We start from the raw sequence: 22,735 nt of genomic DNA, 5'->3' as shown, positions 1-22,735 counted from the left end.
AGGCGGAGAATCGGTACCTCGTCCGAGGCCTTACAGGCGGGGCCTCGGGCGAGTCGGAGAATCGGTACCTCGTCGGAGGCCTTGTGGCGCAGGGCCTCGGGCGAGGCGGAGAATCGGTACCTCGTCCGAGGCCTTGTGGCGTGGGGCGTCGGGCGAGGCGGAGAATCGGTACCTCGTCCGAGGCCTTACGGGCGGTGCCTCGGGCGAGTCGGAGAATCGGTACCTCGTCCGAGGCCTTACGGGCGGGACCTCGGGCGAGTCGGAGAATCGGTACCTCGTCCGAGGCCTCGTGGTTTCGTTCTGGGCCGAGCCCGCTTCGGGTGAGTCTGGATTTTGTTCGAGGTGGGCCGGCCGGTCCAGCCGAGCCTCGGATAAGGTAGGGGTTTGCCGGTGGTTGTCTCTTGGCTTCGATTTTTACAAAGTCTAAGCGATTTTTTCGGTTTTTTCTTAGGGGACCCTTTTTATGGTACCCGACACTTTTCTTGCGCTGCTAGGCTGCAACTGCACTGCAAAGAAAGCCTTCTCGTAGAATTGCAGCAGAATCAGCTATCCCACGGCGACAGGGGATGCCCACTGTCGCTTTCGATTTTCATGCCAAAATTTTGATTTGATTAGTAGAAAATACGTGTAATTTTTAAATAAAATTATTAAAAAAAACTACTTCCTCGTGCTAAAAAATAATGTCGTTTTAGATAGCAACATGGTCTCCAAAGTATTACTTTGACCCCTCCTTTTTTATAAAAATATTTATTAAAAAGTGATATATATATATTTTTATAAAAGTATTTTTTAAAATAAATCTATTTATATAGTTTTTATATTTCTAAACTCAATAGCTTAAAAGTTATTTATGATTTATATTCCTAATATTTGATCCAATCCTTATCCAAAACGATTTTATTTTTTAGTATGGTGAGATATGATTTAAAGAACTTTTCAATAATATCAATGTATCATAAATATTAATATTTTTAATATATATTTTGTTAAAATTATTTTTTGGAAAACGAAAACAACACGTATTTTGAGATGGAACTAGGCAGCAGGCCCTACGGGCAGACGGCAAGCAGGGGCTACGACGTCCCACAGTACCCTACACCGCTGAGGGCTGAGGCCCTGCCCTCATCTCAGTTTCAGCTTTCAGCCTTTCACAGCCATCACACTCCAATCAATCGCCCTGTTCGCTTGTTGGTTTCAGCCAGTCCAAACCAGCCAGCCAACAGTATTTTCCTCTCACAACAAACCAGCACCCGCCAGCCCAAACCAGCCCAGAAACTAACAAGCGAACAGGCCGATTCTGTCAAAAGCGAAACACGAGCACCCCCATCAATCGCCGCAGCGCAGCATGTCTGTCACTCGCACGGTCACTCAGCCCCCGTCCCACCTCCCTCTCTCTCTCCGGTCTCATGCGGCAGCAGGCCAGCAGGCTTCTCGCAGAGGCACAGCGTTGCCCAGAAAAAGCAAGTCGCACACAGCTGACAGCTGCTGTGCCCTGCACGAACCGCACGGACACACGGTGAAGCACATCAATGGCCGGGGCACCCGCATCCACAGTCCACACCCCACCGTTGGCAAAACGGTATTTCTCATGACCAGAACAGCTCGAATCATTCACATGTTCGAGCAAGCAAACAAGGCACCATGGGCCATGGCAACAGCCAGCACGCACAGAAGCTCAACCAAAAGAAGAAAGCAAGCAATGCCAACAGACACGAAAAAGCACTCGCCTCCTTTACCACAACCACGGCTGCTACGTACTAGTCCTTCCAGCATGAAACAAAGCTTTGCCATTACAGCAGGCCGGCCTGGCTACCCAAAAATTTCACATCCCGCATCCAGAGAACACTAGTACTATTAAAAGTCTTTCACCGCTCGATCCGTGTCATGTTCATTCATGTACACGTGAGACGCGAGACCTTGGAGCTTCGGCAAAAACAAAACGCGGAGTCCCTGCCGCTCCCTCGCGCGCCCGATCCAACAAAGCCAACAAAATCACCCAACCACCAGCTAATTACATTTGGATCCGGGGCCCCTGGCTCCCCCACCCATGCGACCCAAGAACCAGAGAACTGCCTTGCACTGCCCTACTGCTGCAACTGACTTGTAGTACTGTATTATAATACTCGTGGTACTGTGGTAGTAGTGTTATGAGTTTGAGTTTATATGCCTATCGTGTGCTGCCGACGGAGCGAGGTGGCGGCGCCTATGGCCTACGGGGTGGTGGTGGGGTCGACGCAGGTGGCGACGCGGACGGAGAGCTCGTACGGGAACGAGTTGGCGTACTCGAAGGAGATGGTCTCGCCGCCGAACAGTGGCCGGCCGTCGTTGAGGAGGCAGTCATCGTGGCCCAGGCGCCTGAACTTGCGAGGGTCCACCAGGCTCACCGAGCTGAACCACCCGCACCGCACGTGGATGCCCGCGATCGCGCAGTCGCCGCCGTCCAGGTCACCCATGCACTGGTTGATCACGTCCACCTTGTACGCCGGCACCCCGCCCGGCAGCGACGACGCGTGGCCCTGGTAGATGGCGATGTCCTCCGCGCCCGCGCACCCCTCGTCCATTCGGCTCGGCCGCACCGGGCCTCCTGCTGCTCCTCCGCTGCCGCCGGCGACGCCTGCATTATTGCCGGTGCCACGGCACAAACAAACAAACAAAAATGTGAGACCGGCCGGAGTGCAGTTGTGTATAGGTGCAAGCAGCAGTGCAAATGAGAATCATGGGCCCGCTTGTCATGCAGGCGCCGAAGCCAACGGGTCCCCCACGCTTCGCTATCGAGGCTACGACAGAACGAATCAATGGAAGGTTTGGAGCCAGCAGATGGCCCCGGTTCTGCTTCTCCCTTCTCCCGCCTCCTCTGGACGAGGAGGTCGTTTCGAACCCCACGACAAAACAGTGCCAGGGATGGGGCCGCACGACCGCGGGGACGGAGGGCCCGCGGGAGCAGGGTACGGTCGGAGAAAGCGCGGGGCCCCAGGGGGCGCTGCATGCACCCCGGCTCTGGCCGTCGGACCGGCGGATCGGACGGTGAGGGATGGATGGACGGACCGGAGGGAATGGGCGAGTAGGTGGGAGAGGCGGGGACGTGGAGCACGAGTAGGACGGGACGGGGCTTGCGGTTTACCTGGTGGGCGGAGGATCTTGCGGGGCAGCGGAGCTGGCACCGGCACGGGCACGGGCACGGCGGCAGCGACGGCGCGGAGTGCCGGGCGCGGCGGACCCGCTGGTACGGCGGTCGGCGGCGGCGAGAATCCTGCAGCGACACATGGGATTGGTTGGATGGAAGCGTTAAGGGCCTAAACGAAAAGGCGAAATAATTCCAATCAAAAGCGAACAAAAAGATCAAATAATTCCAGAGAAAAATATCTCGCGGTTTCGAGAATCCAACGAAACATAGTAGCGCCTTTTGCATCAAACAAAATCATGCATTAGGCGAGCACACGAGTTCATGAATCGGTACAATTTTTTTCCTAAAGGAGTCGTACTGTGATACTGATACAGCAGCGTAGATTCATTCTAGATTTCATGGAGTTCATGATGGTGATGGTCGAAGCTGGAATAGAAAAATAAAATAGATTCGATGGAGGATATTAATTAATCAAAACCTCTCTGGCTAGCCTCCAACAGAAAAATTGATGAGAAAAAACCTGGATTATGGAAACAAAATGCTCAAAAAAATCCCAACAAATACAATCGAGAGTACGGCGGCGGAGTACGTTGGTACTAGATTGGAGCAACGGAACCGAAAAACAAAACAAGGCTAAATTGCCGTGGCGGAGAAGTAGCACGACGGAAACAGCACCTGCGTCTTCGGAGGCGGCGAGGGAGGCCGAACCGAGCAGCACGGCGAACCAAGCCGATGCCACGATCGCCTTCAAGGCGGCCGACGAGGACGCCCTCATCCTCATCGCGATGAGACCCTGGAGCGAACACGGACGCCAGGAGTTAGAGAGTTGAACAGATGAATTTGCGAGGCACGTCGACGAAGCCTTGAACAGAGAAGCACCCCACATCTCTACTGGCATGCAACGAAGCCTGGCTATAAGGCCTTGCGGCAGTGGTGCCTAACCATGGAGCGGCCACAAGGGAGACCACCGCGACGCGCGTCCCCGGTGAGCGGACTGGCATGCAGACCGCGCCGCCGTGTCGAGCAGAGTTGGTGCCCTATAGCCAGGCGGTCGCGGAACGAGAACGACAACGACGCGTCCATGTGCGAATGGAGGCCGCCCGGACTCACGGCGGGACCAACCGAACGCACACAAGCTCGCACGCACGCAGACCCGGCGGTTGCTGAGGGGGCGGGGAGCGGGAAAGGAGGGACGGACGGGATGGCGGCGCCTACCTGGAGGAGCTGGAGTCGTTGGAGGCGGAGGCGGTCGCCGGTAACGTCGTCAACGTCCTCACAGCTCGCCGCCGGCGGCCGTGTCTTAGGGTTTGGTTCCTTCCACCGTCCCGGTCCTCGCCCCAACTCCCTCTCGGATCGCACGTGCTGCTGCTGGTGGCGGTGGCGCGGACGAGGACAGGCGATGCGCGAGGCGAATGCTTGCGAGGCGTGCGGCGGTGGAGTTGCTGCTGCCGCTGCTGCTGCGCCGCGCCTTGCGCCCGCCCCGTACGTGACGCTGGGTTATATACTAGTAGTACTAGTGGGAGGTCGATGAGATGGAGACGGGCGATGGGATCATGGAAGCCAAGCCAAGAGCGGAGAATGTGTGTGTGTTGGTGCTGGGTCTGGTGGGTCCGGGAAGGGAGGGAGGGTAGTGGACCAGGCGCTGGCAGAGGCTGCTGCGAAAGCGATCTGGTCTGGTCCCCTTCTGGTCAAGGCTGCCGTGGCACTGTCGCAAAGGGAAAGGGAGGGCAGGGGCAGGCTCAAAGGCTTCGGCCTTTCGGTCTTTTGAACCCTGGAACGAATTTCACCGGATCTTTCTGGAGCTCCGTTTTGAAATTCAAGTTTGGATCCTCGTGCCACTGCTAAACAGCCGGCCTGGTACTGTATATCCGTAGACCGTAATAGATTCTCGCAAAAATTACGGGGCGACGGAAAATGGCTGTGCGTCCGCACTATACGGATACGGTGGCAGCGCAAACGAAAACGAAGAGATGGAAGATATTTGCGGTCCGCCTAAAAAAAAAGTTTGCTGGGGTGAACGGTGATGACCTCAAACGAAACGATCCGTGTGAGGCCCGGTTCGGCAGGGGCCGGCGCTCCTCTACCACCTAGCCTGATCTGCCGGGCGTTTCGTACTTAGCGTTCCTCTACCACCCAGCTGCCGCCTGGAGATGGCCGTCGGCGGCGAGCCGGCGACGGCGAGGCTACCGACCAAATCATGGGATACTCATGCCACACGTGCCGCGTGGCCGCAATAGATACCACGGAGTACTAGACCGGTGAACCCACCTCTCGTCTCTACAGTCGTATATATAGATATATATACCACTTTGAGTACGTAATTACCTGCACACGGCACGTGTGGCTGTTCGTCGTGGTCGTGGGCTGCATGCCTCTACCGTCCGGCGAAGTGGCCGTGCTCAAAATGGAACATGATGCTGGGGGCATGCACGTTCGGACGTCTACCGGTACGTGGTGAGCCAGAGGAAAGTGCGCGTCCCAGCCAAAAAGAATTACGTTCATGACAACTCGGGCTGAATCGGTGGTGTCTCGGTCGCCTACTGTCTCGGACTCATATGGTAAATTTCCCTCCATGCAATTCTCTGTTTTCCTTAATATATATAAGTTATAAAAACGAGCTAGAAGTAACGCAGTGGTTGGAACCCAGTAGACCTTGTTTGGCGGCCCGTGTGTTACATACACATGTAACTTAGACTGTCTCCAACGGAATAGGTAAACGCAGACCCAAACGTAAAATGCATACGGCACAGTGTTTTGGGTTCCGAAATCATGCTCCAACGGAGAAGGCAAACACGGTAGCCATTTTGCGTAGCATCCGACTCGCGACGCAAAAATGCGTCTTCGTTCTCGACGACGCAAAACGAGAGAGAGAGAGGGAGCAGGTGCGGAGCCCGGCACAGGGGCGGGGCAGCACGTGCGCCACCGCAGCAGGGGCAGCCCTCGCCCTGCGCCACGCCCGCGCCCTCGCTGCGGCCCACCTCCCCGCCGGCGCGCTCGCCCAGGGCCGCCGCCAGGGGGCGCGCTCGCCCTAGCGCCGCCGGCCGAGGAAGGGGCTCCCGCGCCTGTGCCGGGAGGCGGGCACCGCGGACGCCCGGTCGCGGCTGCGGACACCGCCGCGCGCGCCTGGAACTCGCCGGCCGCGGGTCAAGAGCTCGCCGGCGGGGCCTCTGCTCGGCGGGGAGGGAGGGAGAGCTCGCCGCCCAAGCCGCGCAGGACGCCTAGTGCCGTCTACGGCGCCGTCGCAACCGCGCGCGCTCGGGTTCTTCGCCTTTCCTCCCCGCCGCCACGGACTAGATCCGCGACTGGGAGGTGAAATCCGCCGCGGGTGGGCGCGGAATCGGGCGAGGCGGTCGAAGTTGGCCTGCATCTCCATCCAGGCGTTGTTGGCCTTGTTGCTGCTGATGAAGCGGAGGCCGCGGAGTGCCTTGTGCGCGCCGGAGCGCGTGCGCTGCCGCCTTGCGGCGAGGGCCGACTCGATGCCTGACGACGGCTCCTGCTGCTGATGCCCCTGCCCTTCCGCGCGGCTCTGGGTGCGGCCGAAGCGCTTGGTGAGGTCCTGCGAGAACTGGCGCGTGATGGACATGGCCTCCGCCTTGAGCTCCTGCGAGAACTGCAGCAGCCGGTGCAACGAGGTCCGCCTGATCGACGGCGACCGGGACCGCGACGACGCGCCGCCCGCATGGTCCCCGCGCGCGCCCAGCGGCAGCCCGGTGGCGGCCCCCGCCGTGGCCGGCTCGACGCTCCGCAGAATGATGGTGTCGTCCTCCTGCAGGTCGAGCGTGACCTCGACCAGCTCCTCCCCGTCGTCGGAGCTGCGTTCGGAGCCCCGCGGCGACGAGCCCGTGCTGAGCGACCACACCGTGAATGGGGAAAGGGGAAAGGAGGATATGGATCTCGGTGCGCCCGCTGTTGGAGAAAGGAGGATATGGGTCACGTACGTTTTTACTGTGCACCACGCAAACCGGGAAATGCGTCATGCGTTTGGGTTGGCTCTGTTGGAGTCAGTCTTACATCACCGGTGTAGTTGGTTGCTCACCCGCGTCCACTGAATCCATTGGAACTGAAACCACTTCAAAGCTACTACTCATTTCGAAGCACGTGTGGTTTGCCACACGCTGGTTAGCTACTCATTTGGAACCAATGTTCATCTCACTGATAATCAAACTTTTTCAACCAGTTAGACAAGAAATCAAAGGTCATAGATTTCAGTAAACCTTCTTAAAACAAGAAACTAGAAAATCAGCCGAGAGTGCCAAGAGACTCAAAAGAGCCGGCCACACAAGTATTTACAGAGCCAACAAGCCAACTAGCCGTAGGTCAAAAGACCCCATTCTGCGCATGCACAGAACATGTCCCATGCGCACTGGATGCGCCAACGACTATTTTCTAATGGCTCCCAAAATAGCCGATAGCTACTGTCACGACTGATCCGGTGACTACAACTCCCATACTACTACAGAATACTTTACTGTCAGAATCAGAAGAACCAGCAGTGTTGACCCTTCACTACCGGTTCTTTGTTCTGAAAACCAGAAATTAATTTGGGATGTGACTGAACCGGCAGTGGTGACAACTATCACTGTCGGTTTGTGTCTCTAACCGGCAGTGGCTTGATGGCCACGTATCACTGTCGGTTCAATCCAAGAGCCGATAGTGATTGAACTCTATCACTGTCGGTTCTATCCATGAACCGACAATGATAAGCCTACAGCATAAAAAGGCTGCAGCCGTTCTCTCCTTCTTCCTCTCTTCCATCCCGAGAACAGAGGCACGCGTTTTGGCCCTTCCTTCTATTGTTGCGGCTGCTCTTCACCTTGAAGCTAGCACTTGGATTTTGAAGAATGGCTTGATCTTTTTGCTTTAAGGTTAGTAACAAACATCCACTCCTTTAATTTTGTTGCTTAATTAGCTTCATTTTGATGGCTACTGTCAGGTTCATAAACCCAGGGTTCCTCACGAACCGGATTCCCAACAAAGACTCGGCCCAAGCAGACAACGCGTAACTCATGAGCCGGCCCAAGTATCTAAACAACAGGCAAGAAGGGCGATCCATCTCTCTGACCGGAGCGCTCACTTCGGTCTCTAGTCCGCCTCCGGACAGCCTCTCCGACCGGAAGGCCTGGCCAAAGCACTACTTTCAACTCCGACCCCACGTCTCCGACCGGGGTACGCCAAAACCCTGCTCACTGCTCTTCTCCGACTGGCGCAATCAGAGTCAACTAGGACCGACCGACTAGGGACGCCCGCTCGGTAAGGATCAGGAAACGGATGGAGAAAGTAAGGCCGGGCGCACAAGTCAAACCTCAATACCAGGGACCATACTCTGTACACCTGCAGAAAACAGTACTCTACAACCTCCCTGGCACAACAGAGCCCAAACAGTGTTGTAGGCGCTGATATTTTCTCCTACAGTATTGTGGGCGCCATTAACTCCCATACGGTAGGCCCTCCCCACATGCCTCTGGGCATCGACAGTATTGTGGGCGCTGGCTTTTACGGTACCGGACGAACATGGTAAAAACCCTTTGCATGCCTCCAGGTATCAACAGTGTGGCAGGCACCGTCGTCTGCCATACCCGAAGAAGACAACACCACCTCCCACGTGCATCTAACATTCAACAGTATTATGGGCGCCTACCATCATCCTGTACCCGTCGTCTTGGGCAACAAGGCTCAGTAGCATACGTACTCTCTCTCCCTCTCACTTGTAAGGCCATCCCCTTCATCTATAAAAGGAGATGCGCTCTCTTCCAACAGATTCAAGTCATTTCAGATTCATTAGATCGACTAAGTTCACTAGCACACAACAGCAGAACCATCAGGTTCAAACCACGAGCACACGCTCGAACACTTAGCTCGTAGCGGAGCTCTTTGTCACTCTCGGCCCTTCCGACCAGAGTCCGACCGAACCTCTTGTACCCCCCATCTTTCTCCTTCTTGTTTGTAACCCCACTGCAAACTTCGAACATCTAGGCTCAGGAATAAAATTACCGACCGACTCAAACTAGACGTAAGGCACGTTGCCTGAACCAGTATAAACCCTGTGTCATTGAGTGCTAGGCCACCTCCTATCACAACGTACGACAAAACTATAAATATTTACTTGTTGGTCACTTTCTGCACCGACAGTTAGCGCCGTCCATAGAGAAGACGTTGTACGTTCAACACTTTTTGGTCATCGGATGGCCCACTTTTCCGCCACCTTCGCTATGGCGGGCTCAGGCGATACGACTCGCTTCAGCTCACTAGAGTTTTCCGCACTCCCACCGGTTGGGATGTGGGTTCCACCCGTCTTCAAGCCATCCTAGGCTTTCCTCTTTGGAAGCCTGGACTTCGTTGTCGACTGGCTTGACGTACTAGACCTCCGCAAGGAGACTCTCATTCCGGCACCCATTGGAGGGGCGCCCTCCATCGGCTCTGGGACGCACGACGACTTCAACGACGAGGCATCCACGCTTCATTCCGAGCAAACTCTCTGCTCAAACCCCGCTGTGAGTAATATGCATACTATTATTTACTCTCTATTTACTATCTCCTGCCGATTATCCAGAGAGACCGTATCGACCGCACCACGGACACCGTACGATCGGTTCCCCTATGGCCTCGCCTCCCCCGCGGATGCGTGTGCTCAGGGGTTGAAAGCTCTAATTTGGTTTTGGTGAATTGATGAAACCCTAAGTGCTAACCTAGTTTATCAAAAGTGATTATGAGATAGGTAGCACTAGTCCAAGTGGTGGAGCAAATGAAGATCATGACATGATGATGGTGATGCCATGGTAATGATCAAGTGCTTGGACTTGAAAAGAAGAAAGAGAAAAACAAAAGGCTCAAGGCAAAGGTATAAATAGTAGGAGCCATTTTATTTCGGTGATCAAGACACTTAGTGAGCTGTACTATTAAGTGGGATGAAACTCATATCGAAATGCGGTTATCAAAGTGCCACTAGATGCTCTAACTCATTGCATATGCATTTAGGATCTAGTGGAGTGCTAACACCCCTGAAAATGTTTGTGAAAATATGCTAACACATATGTGTAAGGTGATATACTTGGTTGTTGGCACATTTGGGCAAGGGTGAAGAAGATAGAGTTGAAAAGGAGTTAGTCATGATGGTCACACAGTGACCGGACGCTGGTCTCAGTAGGACCGACGTGTCTGGTTAATGATAATGTGAAGACACTGGCATCGGTCTTCGACTGGACGCTGGGTCACTTGGTGATCGGACGTTGACAGGGTGCGTCCGGTCTGGCTGATGTGGTAGTGCATAGAAGAGTCACCGTGTGACCGGACGCTGGGTGAGTCTAGTCGAGCATGACTGGACGCGTCCAGTCATAAAAAGTAATCTCTGGATGCTTACTAGAAATGACCGGATACTAGGGTTCAGTGTTCGGTCACTTTGAGCTGCTACGTCCAGTCATCACATGACTGTTGAGATCGAGCACTCAATATTTGAAGAGAGGGGACACGTGGCATGCATCGCGTGACCGAACACTGAGGTCCAGCGTCTGGTCACCCCGTGTTGTGCCCAGTGAAGGGGTACAATGACTCTATTTCATGGGGACTTCTATTTAAGCCCCATGGCCGGTTCAAGCTCTCTCTTGGTCATTTGCATTGACATAGCAACCTTGTGAGCTTAGCCAAAGCCCTCCCACTCATCTACATCATTGATTTGTTATCTTTGTGAGATTGGGAGAGAATCCAAGTGCATTGCTTGAGTGATTGCATCTAGAGGCACTTGGTGTTCGTGTTTTTGCTGCGGGATTCGCTTGTTGCTCTTGGTGGTTGCCACCACCTAGACGGCTTGGAGCAGCGAAGGAGGATTGGCATGAGTTGGTGATTGTTCGTGGCCATCTCCAGTGATTGTGAGGGGATTTGTACATTCCCCAGCGGAGCGCCGAAAGGTAACTCTAGTGGATTGCTCGTGTCATTGAGTTACCTCACTTGTGGGTAGGTTCTTGCGGTGTCCAATTGTGTGGATGAGGTTCGTGTAACACCTCTTAGCCGTCGAACCACCAAGTGTTGGTCGACACAACGAGGACATAGCGTGTTGGCAAGCACATGAACCTCGGGAGAAAATTCATTGTCTCTTGCCCTTTGGTATTCTCCCGGTGATTGATAAAGTATTCATCTTGTGATTGGTTCACTCCTCTATGCGGCGGTATAATCATCTCACTTACTCATTTATATTCCCGCAAACTAGCTATATCAAGCTCTTTAGTGTAGCTAGAATTGAGAGCTTGCTTTGTGGATTAAGTTTATCTAGTGGAGCTCTTTAGTGTAGCAATTGTGAGAGCTCTTAGTCAGTAATGACCTAGTGGATTATGTGCCTAGTGATCATAACAACTAGAATTATTGGATAGGTGGCTTGCAACCCTTATAGAGCTAGAGCAAGTTTGCATTTCGCTATTTGTTATACTAATCAAATTGCTCTAGTTGATTTGTAGATTTTAAATAGGCTATTCACCCCCTCTAGCCATATTAGGACCTTTTAGGGGCTCTAAGGGATGCTGCTGCCATCCCCCCTAACATCCAAATTCGTGGGAATGACGGGCTATGCTCCTACCACTTTCCACGAAATCTCGAATGATGAGGGTGAGAGCGACGGCTCCAGCATTGGCGATGTGGCACCTAGCCACCATCCATCCCGGGAGTGTGCTATGGCGGATGCTCCAGGATAGCTGCCGGTCGTTGCGGAGTCTACACAAACTCACACCCCTCTGGACTCGCATGCGGGGGTCCTCGTGTTTGCGCAAGGGCACACCGAGGAACTATGATAACGGTGGCAGAACTAGCCGCCGCCTACGCCAACACGCTCGGTGCAGCACGTTGTGCCCCATGTGCATAACTCAGCGGGCAGCGCCTGGGGTCGCACTCGCCAGGTCCAACACGACATCATGAACGAGGGGAACGGTCTCCCACAGTTCGATCGGGCTAGCCAGAACATCGCTGCAGCAGCAATGCTTCGGTGCGGCGTTCCCGAGCCCATCGACCCCCAGAAGCGGGCGATCTATCGGAACCTCTGGGTCCTGGTAGAAGCCACCACCGTTCAACAGACGGAAAGCTCCGCATCACAACTCTGACACATGCCCTCTCTCCCCACCGGAGGAGCGGGGATGTGCCCGACAGATCGCTCCATCCGCTCGTGGCTATAGCCACTAGGTGCGGCTCGGGAGGCAGCAGCTGCATCGCGGTCTGACCTAGCACCTGCTCTGCATCGACCGCCATTACACGAATGGCCTGGTCCACACCAGGATGCTCGCACACATCGTGAGCAACAGGCATCAGGCCTGGCATGATGATGACGTCCACCGGGCGGCGGTGAGAGCAGGTGACATGGAGCCCAGCCAAACTATCAAGGGGAGCGGTGAAACATGCCCTAGGCACGGCTGCCGGCCAAACGACCGAAGTCCTAGCCCTGAGGGCCCGAGACCATGGGCCTTTGACCGGCGTATCCGGAGAGCGTCATTCCCACAGTGCTTCTGACCACCCACCAACATCACCAAATACATCGAGGAGACAAACCCTGGTATTTGGCTTGAAGATTTTTGGCTCGCCTGTCGAGCCAGAGGGGTGGATGATGACTCTTTCATCATTCAGTATCTCCCCATCTGTGTGGGGAAACATGTTCGGGCATGGCTTGAATTCCTCCTGCACAACAGCATCCACGACTAGGTGGACCTCAAGAGGGTCTTCATCGGAAATTTTCAGGGGACGTATGTCCACCCTGGAAACTCCTAGGACCTCAAGAGTTGCCAGCAGGAGCCCAACGAGTCCCTATGGGATTAGATCCGCAGGTTCTCCCAATGATGCAACTCCCTCCCTGGTATCATCAACGCAGATGTCATCAGCGCATTCCTCTCCGGGACGACCTGCGAGTCCCTGATCCACAAGCTTGGATGCCTGAAGCCCCATACCACCCGCGACCTGCTCGACGTTGCCACTAACCACGCCTCCGGTGAGGAGGCGGTCGGAGTTGTCTTCAATGGGGCTAGGACAAAGGCGAGGGCCCCTCCACACAGAGGGGCAAGAAGAATAAAAAGGATCGGCGCCGATCGGACAACACCGCATTGGTCGCCGCGGCTGATCGCACAGGCAAGCAGCCCCAACAGGGACTACCTGACCACTTCAACAAGCTCATGGATAGTCCATGCACCAACCACGCCTACCCCATCAAACACCTCTACAAGAACTGCGAGCTCCTCAAACGTTTTCTATGATAGGTCGGTGGGCCGAAAAAAGGAGACTGCAAAGAGCCGGTAGCTAAGAAAGGAGGCATGGCAGGCAAGGTCAGAGACGGCTTCCCCGACCCTGAGGAATGCATTATGATCTTTGGTGGATCCAACACCATCTGGTCTAAGTGCCAGTACAAGGTGTGCTACCGAGAGGCATGCGCCGCCAAAACGGCCATCCCCTCCTTCCTCAACTAGTCGAAATCTTCAATCACCTTCGATCAGAGGGACCATCCATCCCACGTCGCGAGACTAGGACGCTACATGCTCATCATTGACCCCATCATTCGTAAGAAGCGCCTCACCAAGGTGCTGATGGATGGAGGCAGCGGCCTCAACATCCTCTATGTTGACACCCTCGATGCCATGCGCATCCCCCGGTCGGAACTCCACCTGGCGGGCTCTCCCTTCTATGGGGTGATCCCGGGAGCATAGGCATACCCGCTCGGGCAGATCGACCTACCCATCATGTTTGGCAATCGAGCCAACTTCTGCTCGGAGGTCCTCACCTTCAAGGTGGTGGACTTTCCAGGGTCCTACCATGCCATCTTGGGGCAGCCATGCTACTCCAAATTCATGGCAATCCCCAACTACACCTACCTCAAGCTAAAAATGCCAGGACCAAGCGGTGTCATCACCGTGAGCAGTGCCTTCTCGCACGCCTTCATGTGCGACCACGAGCATTTCAAGCTCACCACCGCGATCGTCAACTTGTCTGAGCTTCCGTGGCTCAGGGAATCGTCGTTCCCGATAGTACCAAACTACAACAAACCAACCTCCTCGATGGCCTTCTGTCCACTTGAGGAAATCAAGGTGGTGGGAATTGACCCCATCGACCCAGCCAAGACGGTGCGGATCGGGACCCACCTCCAGGCAAAATAGGAATGCGAGCTCGTCAACTTCCTGCACATCGATCGTGATGTCTTCGCATGGCAGCCCTTTGACATGCTGGGCATACCACGGGAGGTCGCCAAGCACGCACCACGCCTCATCCTAGTCTCGAAGCCCACCAAGCAATGCCTACACCATTTCGACAATGAAAGGCGCAGAGCCATAGGCGAAGAGATCGCTAAACTCCTAGCAACCAGATTTATCAAAGATGTATTCCACTCCGACTAGCTTGCCAATCCCGTTCTTGTTAAAAAGAAGACCGGGAAATGGACAATGTGCGTTGATTATACTGGCCTCAACAAAGTGTGTCCAAAGGATCATTTCCCTTTGCCGCGCATAGACCAGATAGTCGACTCTACCTCGGGTTACGAGATCCTCTCCTTTCTAGATGCCTACTCTAGCTATCACCAGATCACGATGAAAGAGTTCGATCAGCTCTCGACCTCGTTCATCACCCCGTATGGTTCATACTGGTATGTGACCAGCCTTTTGGCCTAAAGAACGCTGGCACCACCTACTAAAGGTGCATGCAGCAATGCTTCGCCAACCAAATCAACCCGCTCGATCAGCCTGATCAAGCCGAGCGGCCAAGACCAATGATCGTGATCTAAGTTGATGACATAGTGGTCAAAACGACTCGAGCTTGTGACCTGATCGCAAATTTGGCCACAATGTTCATGAACCTCTATAGGTTCAACATCAGATTGAATCATGAGAAATGTGTTTTTGGGGTTCCAAAGGGGAAGCTGCTAGGATAAATTGTGTCCGAGCGCGGCATCGAGGCCAACCTTGAAAAAATCATGGCCATTTCCAACATGGGCCCCATACGCAATGTCAAGAGTGTGCAAAGGCTCGCTGGCTGTCTGGCCGCTCTGAGTCGGTTCATCTCTCGGCTCGGCAAATGAGGGATGCCACTCTATAAGCTCCTCAAAAAGACGAACGCCTTCATCTAGACTGAGGAAGCTCAGTAGGCTCTCGAGAGCCTCAAAGCGTCCCTGACGTCAGCCCCAATCCTCGTCGCTCCCAAACGAGGAGAACCCCTCCTCCTCTACGTCGCGGTCAGCAACCATATGGTAAGTGCCGCCCTGGTCGTCGAAAGGGAGGAACCGGGACACCATCTTAAGTTCTAGCGGCCCATATACTTCATCGGGGAGGTACTCACTGACCCCTAAGGTCCAGTACCCCCAGATGTAGAACTCCTATACACCGGACTAATGGTGACCCGGAAGCTCCTACACTACTTCATCGACCACGAAGTCGCGGTCGTCACTTCATACCCACTCGGAGACATCGTCCGCAACAGCGACGCCGTGGGATGGATCTCCAAGTGGGCACTCGAACTCATGGGTCATGTCATCAAGTATATCCCCTATACCACCATTAAGTCTCAAGCTCTTGTGGATTTTGTTGCTGAATGGACGGAGGTCTAGCTACCGACCCCAGACGTCACCCACGAGTATTAGACAATGTAATTCGATGGGTCTGTCATGGTGCCCGGATCGGGGCTGGAGTGGTTGTGATCTCCCCAGACGAGAGTAGGCTCCGCTATGCCATCCGCCTCCACTTTTTAGCCTTGAACAACGCCATAGAGTACGAGGCCCTTATCAATGGGCTACGCATCGCCATCGAACTTGGCGCTAGATGACTCTACGTTCATGGCAACTCAGAGCTTGTCGTCGATCAGGTCATGAAGGAGTCCTCCTGCAAAAGCCCCCTCATGGCAGCATACTGCCAAGAGGTGCGCAAGCTTGAGGACAAATTCTAGAGAATTAAGCTACATCACGTCCCCCAAAAGGACAACGATACCACCGATCAAAATTGGCCGCTAGGCGGGATCCGTCCCCAAGCGGGGTCTTCATCAATGATCTCCATGAGCCATCTGCTCGTGTCCTAGAAGGTCCAATCCAGACATGCCCTGACACCAATCTGGCGCCTGGGGGCTCCAACCCTAACACCAAGCCGGCGCTCAGGGGCTCTGACCCCGGTACCTCTATGACGATGTCACCCGCTGACATAGACGTATTGGCACTCGATCAAACCAACTAGCGAGCGCTGCTACTCGCCTACCTCCTTGAGGAGGTTCTCTCGCCCGAAAGGACTAAAGCCCGATGGATCGCTCGATGCACCAAGACATTCATCGTGCTTGGTGATGAACTCTACAAATAGAGTCCATCGAGGGTACTCATGAAGTGCATCCCCACTAACCAGGGGAAGCAGCTCCTCCTCGAGGTCCATGCTAGGATCTACGGACATCACGCGGCCCCAAGGTCGTTGGTCGGAAAAGCCTTCCACTAAGGTTTTTACTAGCCCACCGCAATACGAGATGTAGAGGAGGTCGTCTGTAGGTGCGAGGGATGCCAATTCTATGCTCGACAAACTCATTTGCCGACACAGGAACTTCAAACCATCCCCATCACCCGGCCATTCGCAGTCTGGGGCCTCGACATGGTAGGACCCCTCAAAAAGGGCTCGGGCGGCTTCACTCACCTGCTCATAGCAGTCAACAAGTTCACCAAGTGGATAGAGGTCAAGCCCATCACCAACATCTGCTCAAAAGAGGCTATCAAATTCTTCCTCGACATCATCTACCGGTTCAGTGTCCCTAACTGTATCATCATTGACCATGGGACTAACTTCATCAAAAAGAAGTTCCTAGACTTTAGTGATGGATACGCATTAGGATCGACTGGGCCTCGGTCGGACATCCATGAACTAACGGTCAGGTCGAGCGTGCCAATGTCATGGTCCTCCAAGGACTTAAGTCATGCATCTTTGACTGACTCAATAAGTACGCCGACCGATGGGTTGTAGAGGTCCTAGCGATCCTCTAGAGCCTGAGAATGACCCCAAATTGATCTACAGAGTTTACACCCTTCTTCCTAGCCTACGGAGCTGAGGTAGTGCTGCCCTCTGACCTCGACCACGACGCCCCAAGAGTCAAGGCTTTCGACCGTGACCGAGCCATGGAGGCTCAGCAAGACGCAGTCGACCTGCTCAAAGAGGCCCGCGAGATGACCGTCATCCGCTCCGCTCGCTGCCAACAAACCCTCCGCAGGTACCACGAAAGAAAGATCAGGGGAGGATATTCGAAGTCGGTGATCTCGTACTCCGTAGGACCCAATCAATGAAGGAAAAACACAAACTCTCTCCACCATGGGAAGGGCCCTATACAGTGACCGAAGTAATATGACTAGGCACCTACCGACTGGAGGACGACAATGACAACGTTCTCACCAACACTTGGAACATTGAACAGCTACGTCGTTTTTCCCTAAATTTGGTCTTACCGCTTTTTAGTCAACACTTGCTCTTGTAAAGCACCCCAGCCCGAACATTTTCAGCCCGGGTCGCTCGGGGGCTCCATGAGTTTACAATACTAAATACTACCTCTCTTTTTTACTATCACATGGTAACAACTTTGTCCCCGAATGGAAGCGCATTCCATTCCTTTGATTGCCCTATGTGACTCTGTTCTTACTCCCAACTGAACGCACCCCACCATGACCTATGGTTACGAGCAGCCGAGCCCCACGGGCCATGCCTAGGTTCTTAACAGAACTGATGTATTCATTGATACTAAATGGGCAGGCGCAAAAAAGAAAGGATAAAAACAAAAATTATTCTATGATAAAAAAAACAAGGAACAGATAGTGGTTCTATCACAAGAACAGAACTGATGTATTCAGTGATACAAAAATTGTTCACACGAGGGCTCACCCACGAACTCAACTATTACATTTTCTAAACTACTTCCATTCCAAATACTACTGTGGCCGCTCGACGACATCGCATGATGCCAAAGGAAAGCCACAGCACACACCGCCGGACATAACCACCGCCATAGGGGGCCCGCCCGGTTCCGCTCACTCGACTTCGGCGAGCGCAACGGGTACCTCGAGGGACCCACCCAGTTCCGTTCCCTCGACTTCGGCGAGCGCAACAGGCACCTCAAGGGTGTCGCACCCGTAGATGCTCAGCAGAAGAGCATGGAGCTCCAGACCTTCTCATGCAATCGAGGCAGCTCCTGGGCAGGGACGCTGCCACCAAAGTATGGCCACCACGACTGGAAGAGATCTGATCAAACTTTATGAACTGGCCAACCTGAGTAGCTATAGGCATGGAACCATCCACCAGCATGATCCTAGGAAACTTCCCCTTCGACAAGGCTCGCCCGATGAAGATCCACCAGAAAAAATCCACACACGGCTCCATCCCAAAAAAGGCCTCGTAGATGAATCCAGCACGCCACCCCCCTCGGTGGAAGCCACCCCTTCTCAGGCAAAGATAGCTAGCACCGCCTCGGGTAGCCTCCAGCTCGACATCGCGCTCTGGATTCATGAAAGGATCTGTAAGTCCTCCCCCTCGCTTACCCTCTCTCTCACTTAGGAACCACCACGACATACATGCACTCTTGGTGAGAAGGAAGAAGGAGGAGAGTCAATAGTTGGAGAATAGGCAAAGGACTGCGATGGAGAGCCCTCTCCCTCCCCCTATTTAAGGAGGAAACGCGACAGCTGAAGAGGGGAAAAAAGAACAGAGCGAAAAACTTTCTCCCTTCCCTCATTCAATGTGGATGGGAAACGATGGGACGCACCCTGACCGATGGGATGCACACTGACCGATGGAACGATGCCTGGTCAGACAGAATGCCGCCTGGTGAGATGAGATGTGGCCTGGGTATGGCCCACCACTATCACACACCGGGCACGAAAACCAAAACGTCACCACGCATAGGTAGCTCTCCGCATCCCTAGGCGGGACTTGGAAAAGCCCAAAATGGGATCTTCGATAGGAGAGACCATCAGGCTTCCTAAAGTCGATCGAATGGCTTAGAAAAACACACCGTGGGATAGGTAAGGAGCAAAGGGACGCCCCATGTAGGCCATGCCAACTCCATCACGAACAATGAGCACGGGTCCCATCGGACATTTCCGACTGGAGCTCTTCAAACCCCGTCACTCGAGTCATCAAGGTAACACTACTGACCCTGCTATTTCTTTATAATCATTTCATACATCCATACACACATTCATTCCATACGCCCGTGCCCCCCAGACAATTTGGGCCCTGAACCGCCTGGGGGCTCGGGATCTAAGCATCGCACATGCAGCGAAATGCATCACAACACTCCGTGTTGCGTCATGAAGCGGTAGTTGCCTCATTCGACATGAGCAACGACCGACCGTGGTTCAAAGGCTGGCCCACGAAGGGCTCGAGCCCGCCCCACATCAAACAGAGCCAGGGGAGAAAACACAGATGAGCCTCGTGTGGCCCCCGCCCAGTCTGCCCCTAAGCAGACAGGGTCATCTCAACCTTCTTGTTTGATCCTAAACCTCTGCCAAGCCCACAAAATCTCTATCGAGGGGAGGCTATCAGGCCACCCGGGTCAGTCTCTGAAATGACCTAGGCATCTACCGGGTTGTAGGTAAAGGAGCATTGGAATGTCACAAGAGGGCTATGCCAACCCCGTCACGAACGATGAACCCAGATTCCACTTGATCATACCCGTTAGTGAACTCACCGAGCGCGTCACTTGAGCCCGAGCGATCGGGACAAGGGACAAAACTCAGCCCCTTTAGTTATGAGAAACCGAGGACGGGGTAACACACACAACTCAAACCAACTCCTACCAAAAGCCCAATAGGGCTCGAGGGCTCAAGGCATACCAAAAACCTAGGTCTGCGACCCCGAACTCACCCCATCCACTCGGCTACGCTTCGACTGCACACCAAATGCCTAGGTCAGTGACCCCGAACTCGCCCCGTCCACTTGGCTACACTTCGACTACACACCAAACGCCTGGGTCTACGACCCCGAACTCGCCCCATCCACTTGGCTACACTTCGACTGCACTCCAAAATGCCTAGGTCTACGACCCCGAACTCACCACATTAGGATCCAAGAGCTCTGGCTCGCCCGATCCCTAAACTAACTAACTAACTACCTCGGCTGCGTGGGCTGCACCGAGGCCAAGATCCATGACTCCGACTCGACCGATCCCATGGCGCGCACCGATGATAGGACTAGCGAGCTCCATCTTGTTAGATCCCTAAACTAAACTGTCTCGCTCGATCCCACGGCGCGTACCGACGCTAGGATCCACGAGCTCTACCTTGCTTGATCCCAAAACTAAAATGCCTCGGTTGTGTAACGACGCCTTGGTTGATGACTCCATGTCAACTAAAAAACACACACACACGCCCGCTAACAAACACCCCCAGATGATTCTACCCGAATCGCCCGGGGGCTCGGGGGCTACACCCGCTGGTGCGCTCGCGCGCACCCGCTGACAAAACAAAAACCTCCCCCGCCGGCAACACGAAAAACCCCCGCTAACAAAACAAAAACCTCCCCCACCGGCAACACAAAAAAACCCCCTAGATAATTATGTCCGAATCGCTCGGGGGCTCGGGGGCTACACCTGCAGGTGCGCTCGCGCGCACCCGCCGTCAAGACAAAAATCTTCCATACGACTCTGCCCAAATCGCCCGGGGGCTTGGGGGCTCCTGTCGGGTTCATAAACCTGGGGTCCCTAGCGAACCGGCTTCCCAACAAAGGCTCGTCCCAAGCAGACAACGCGCAACTCATGGGCCGACCCAAGTATCTAAATAATAGGCCAGAAGGGCGATCCACCTCTCCGACCAAAGCGCTCACTTCGGTCTCCAGCCTGCCTCCAGACGGCCTCTCTGACCGGAAGGCCTGGCCAAAGCACTACTTCCGACTCTGACCCCACGTCTCCGACCGGGGTACGCCAAAACCCTGCTCACTGCTCTTCTACGACTGGCGCAATCAGAGCCGACTAGGACCGACCGATCAGGGACGCCCGCTCGGTAAGGACCAGTAAACGAACAGAGAAAGTAAGGCAGGGCACACAAGTCAAACCTCAATACCGGGGACCATACTCTGTACACCTGCAGAAATAGTACTCTACAACCTCCCTAGCACAACAGAGCCCAAACAGTGTTGTAGGCACCGATATTTTCCCCTACAGTATTGTGGGTGCCATTAACTCCCATACGTTAAGGCCCCCCACGTGCCTCTAGGCATCAACGGTGTTGTGGGCACCGGCTTTCACCATACCGGACGAACATGGTAAAAACCCTTTGTATGCCTCTAGGTATCAACAGTGTAGCAGCCGCCGACGTCTACCATACCCGAAGAAGACAACACCACCTCCCACATGCATCTGACATTCGACAGTATTGTGGGCGCCTACCATCATCCTGTACCCACCAGTGTGGGCAACAAGGCTTAGTAGCATACGTACTCTCTCCCTCTCACTTGTAAGACCATCCCCTTCATCTATAAAAGGGGATGCGCTCTCTCCCAATAGATTCAAGTCATTCCAGATTCATTAGATAGACCAAGTTCACTAGCACACAACAGCAGAACCACTAGGTTCAAACCATGAGCACACGCTCAAACACTTAGCTCATAGCAGAGCTCTTGTCACTCTCGGCCCTTCCGACCATAGTCTGACCAGACCTCTTATACCCCTCATCTTTTTCCTTCTCGTTTGTAACCCCACTGCAAACTTCGAGCACCTAGACTTAGGAATAAAGTCCCCAACCGACTCAAACTGGAAGTAGGGCATGTTGCCTGAACCAGTATAAACCCTATGTCATTGAGTGCTAGGCCACCTCCGATCACAACATACGGAAAAACTATAAATATTTACTTGTTGGTCACTTTCTGCACCGACAGCTACATTGCTTGATTCTCATTCTTGTTCTTTCTCCATTCTAGAGAGCACTTTTCCAATTGGACATTTGTGCAAGGCTCAAATTGTGGTGAATCCATCATTCAAAAGGTTGGTGTCTATTAACATATTTAAATTCCTAGCTAATTATTCCATGGTGGTCAAGATCATCATTGTTAGTATGTGATGCTATAATTAGTTCTTAGAAGTAGAGTAGATTCATTTACAACCCCACCTTTCTCCTTCTCGTTTTTAACCCCACTGCAAACTTCGGCACCTGGGTTCAGGAATAAAGTCACCGACCGACTCAAACTAGACGTAGGGCACATTGCCTAAACCAGTATAAACCCTGTATCATTGAGTGCTAGGCCACCTCCGATCACAACGTACGACAAAACTATAAATATTTACTTGTTGGTTACTTTTTGCACCGACAACTACATTGCTTGATTCTCATTCTAGTTCTTTCTCCGTTCTAGAGAGCACTTTTCCAATTGGACATTTGTTCAAGGCTCAAATTGTGGTGAATCCATCATCCAAAAGGTTGGAGTCTATGAACATATTTAAATTCCTAGCTAATTATTCCATGGTGGTCAAGATCATCATTGTTAGTATGTGATGCAATAATTAGTTCTTAGAAGTAGAGTAGATTCATTTACAATTTGTTGAGAAAATTAATCTATGTGTCACATAACAACACATTGTTTGGAGCTACATTATTGTTCATGATCATGTCTCCAATTTTAGACTTATTTTTAAAATTAGTGTCTCCATTTTTATGTGGCATGGAGT

The 22,735-nt window shown here is 53.4% G+C and overlaps 3 protein-coding genes across 3 annotated transcripts; 1 reads left to right on the top strand and 2 right to left on the bottom strand.

Annotated features, from left to right (window-relative positions):
- Positions 1-1,721: 1,721 nt before the first annotated feature.
- LOC136534025 (TPD1 protein homolog 1A-like) lies at positions 1,722-4,596 on the bottom strand. Its single transcript, XM_066526521.1, has 4 exons — positions 4,340-4,596; positions 3,800-3,917; positions 3,122-3,250; positions 1,722-2,614 (listed from the first exon to the last, which is right to left on the bottom strand). Exons 2-4 carry the CDS (start codon positions 3,903-3,905, stop codon positions 2,211-2,213), a joined length of 639 nt encoding a protein of 212 aa, XP_066382618.1. The 5' UTR covers positions 3,906-3,917; positions 4,340-4,596; the 3' UTR covers positions 1,722-2,210.
- A 1,479-nt stretch (positions 4,597-6,075) lies between these two features.
- Positions 6,076-7,101, bottom strand: LOC136534023 (uncharacterized). The gene has a single exon (XM_066526518.1). The coding sequence runs from the start codon at positions 7,099-7,101 to the stop codon at positions 6,415-6,417; it is 687 nt and encodes a 228-aa protein (XP_066382615.1). The 3' UTR covers positions 6,076-6,414.
- A 6,828-nt stretch (positions 7,102-13,929) lies between these two features.
- LOC136534024 (uncharacterized) lies at positions 13,930-14,235 on the top strand. The gene has a single exon (XM_066526520.1). It carries the CDS (start codon positions 13,930-13,932, stop codon positions 14,233-14,235), a length of 306 nt encoding a protein of 101 aa, XP_066382617.1.
- Positions 14,236-22,735: the final 8,500 nt, after the last annotated feature.

Source organism: Miscanthus floridulus, unplaced genomic scaffold, assembly GCF_019320115.1.
Source record: "Miscanthus floridulus cultivar M001 unplaced genomic scaffold, ASM1932011v1 os_1419_2, whole genome shotgun sequence".
Taxonomy (NCBI): Eukaryota; Viridiplantae; Streptophyta; class Magnoliopsida; order Poales; family Poaceae; genus Miscanthus; species Miscanthus floridulus.
This window is presented reverse-complemented; position numbering and strand designations above follow the sequence as displayed.

What these genes read in the sequence shown, in the direction of transcription:
- LOC136534025 (XM_066526521.1), bottom strand. Translation starts at nt 3,905, where the DNA reads ATGAGGATGAGGGCGTCCTCGTCGGCCGCCTTGAAGGCGATCGTGGCA. An exon ending in CGCCGCCTCCGAAGACGCAG is followed by an intron (nt 3,251 to 3,799) that starts GTGCTGTTTCCG and finishes GTGTCGCTGCAG; the next exon opens with GATTCTCGCCGCCGCCGACC. An exon ending in CAAGATCCTCCGCCCACCAG is followed by an intron (nt 2,615 to 3,121) that starts GTAAACCGCAAG and finishes GCAATAATGCAG; the next exon opens with GCGTCGCCGGCGGCAGCGGA.
- LOC136534024 (XM_066526520.1), top strand. Translation starts at nt 13,930, where the DNA reads ATGGCAATCCCCAACTACACCTACCTCAAGCTAAAAATGCCAGGACCA.
- LOC136534023 (XM_066526518.1), bottom strand. Translation starts at nt 7,101, where the DNA reads ATGACGCATTTCCCGGTTTGCGTGGTGCACAGTAAAAACGTACGTGAC.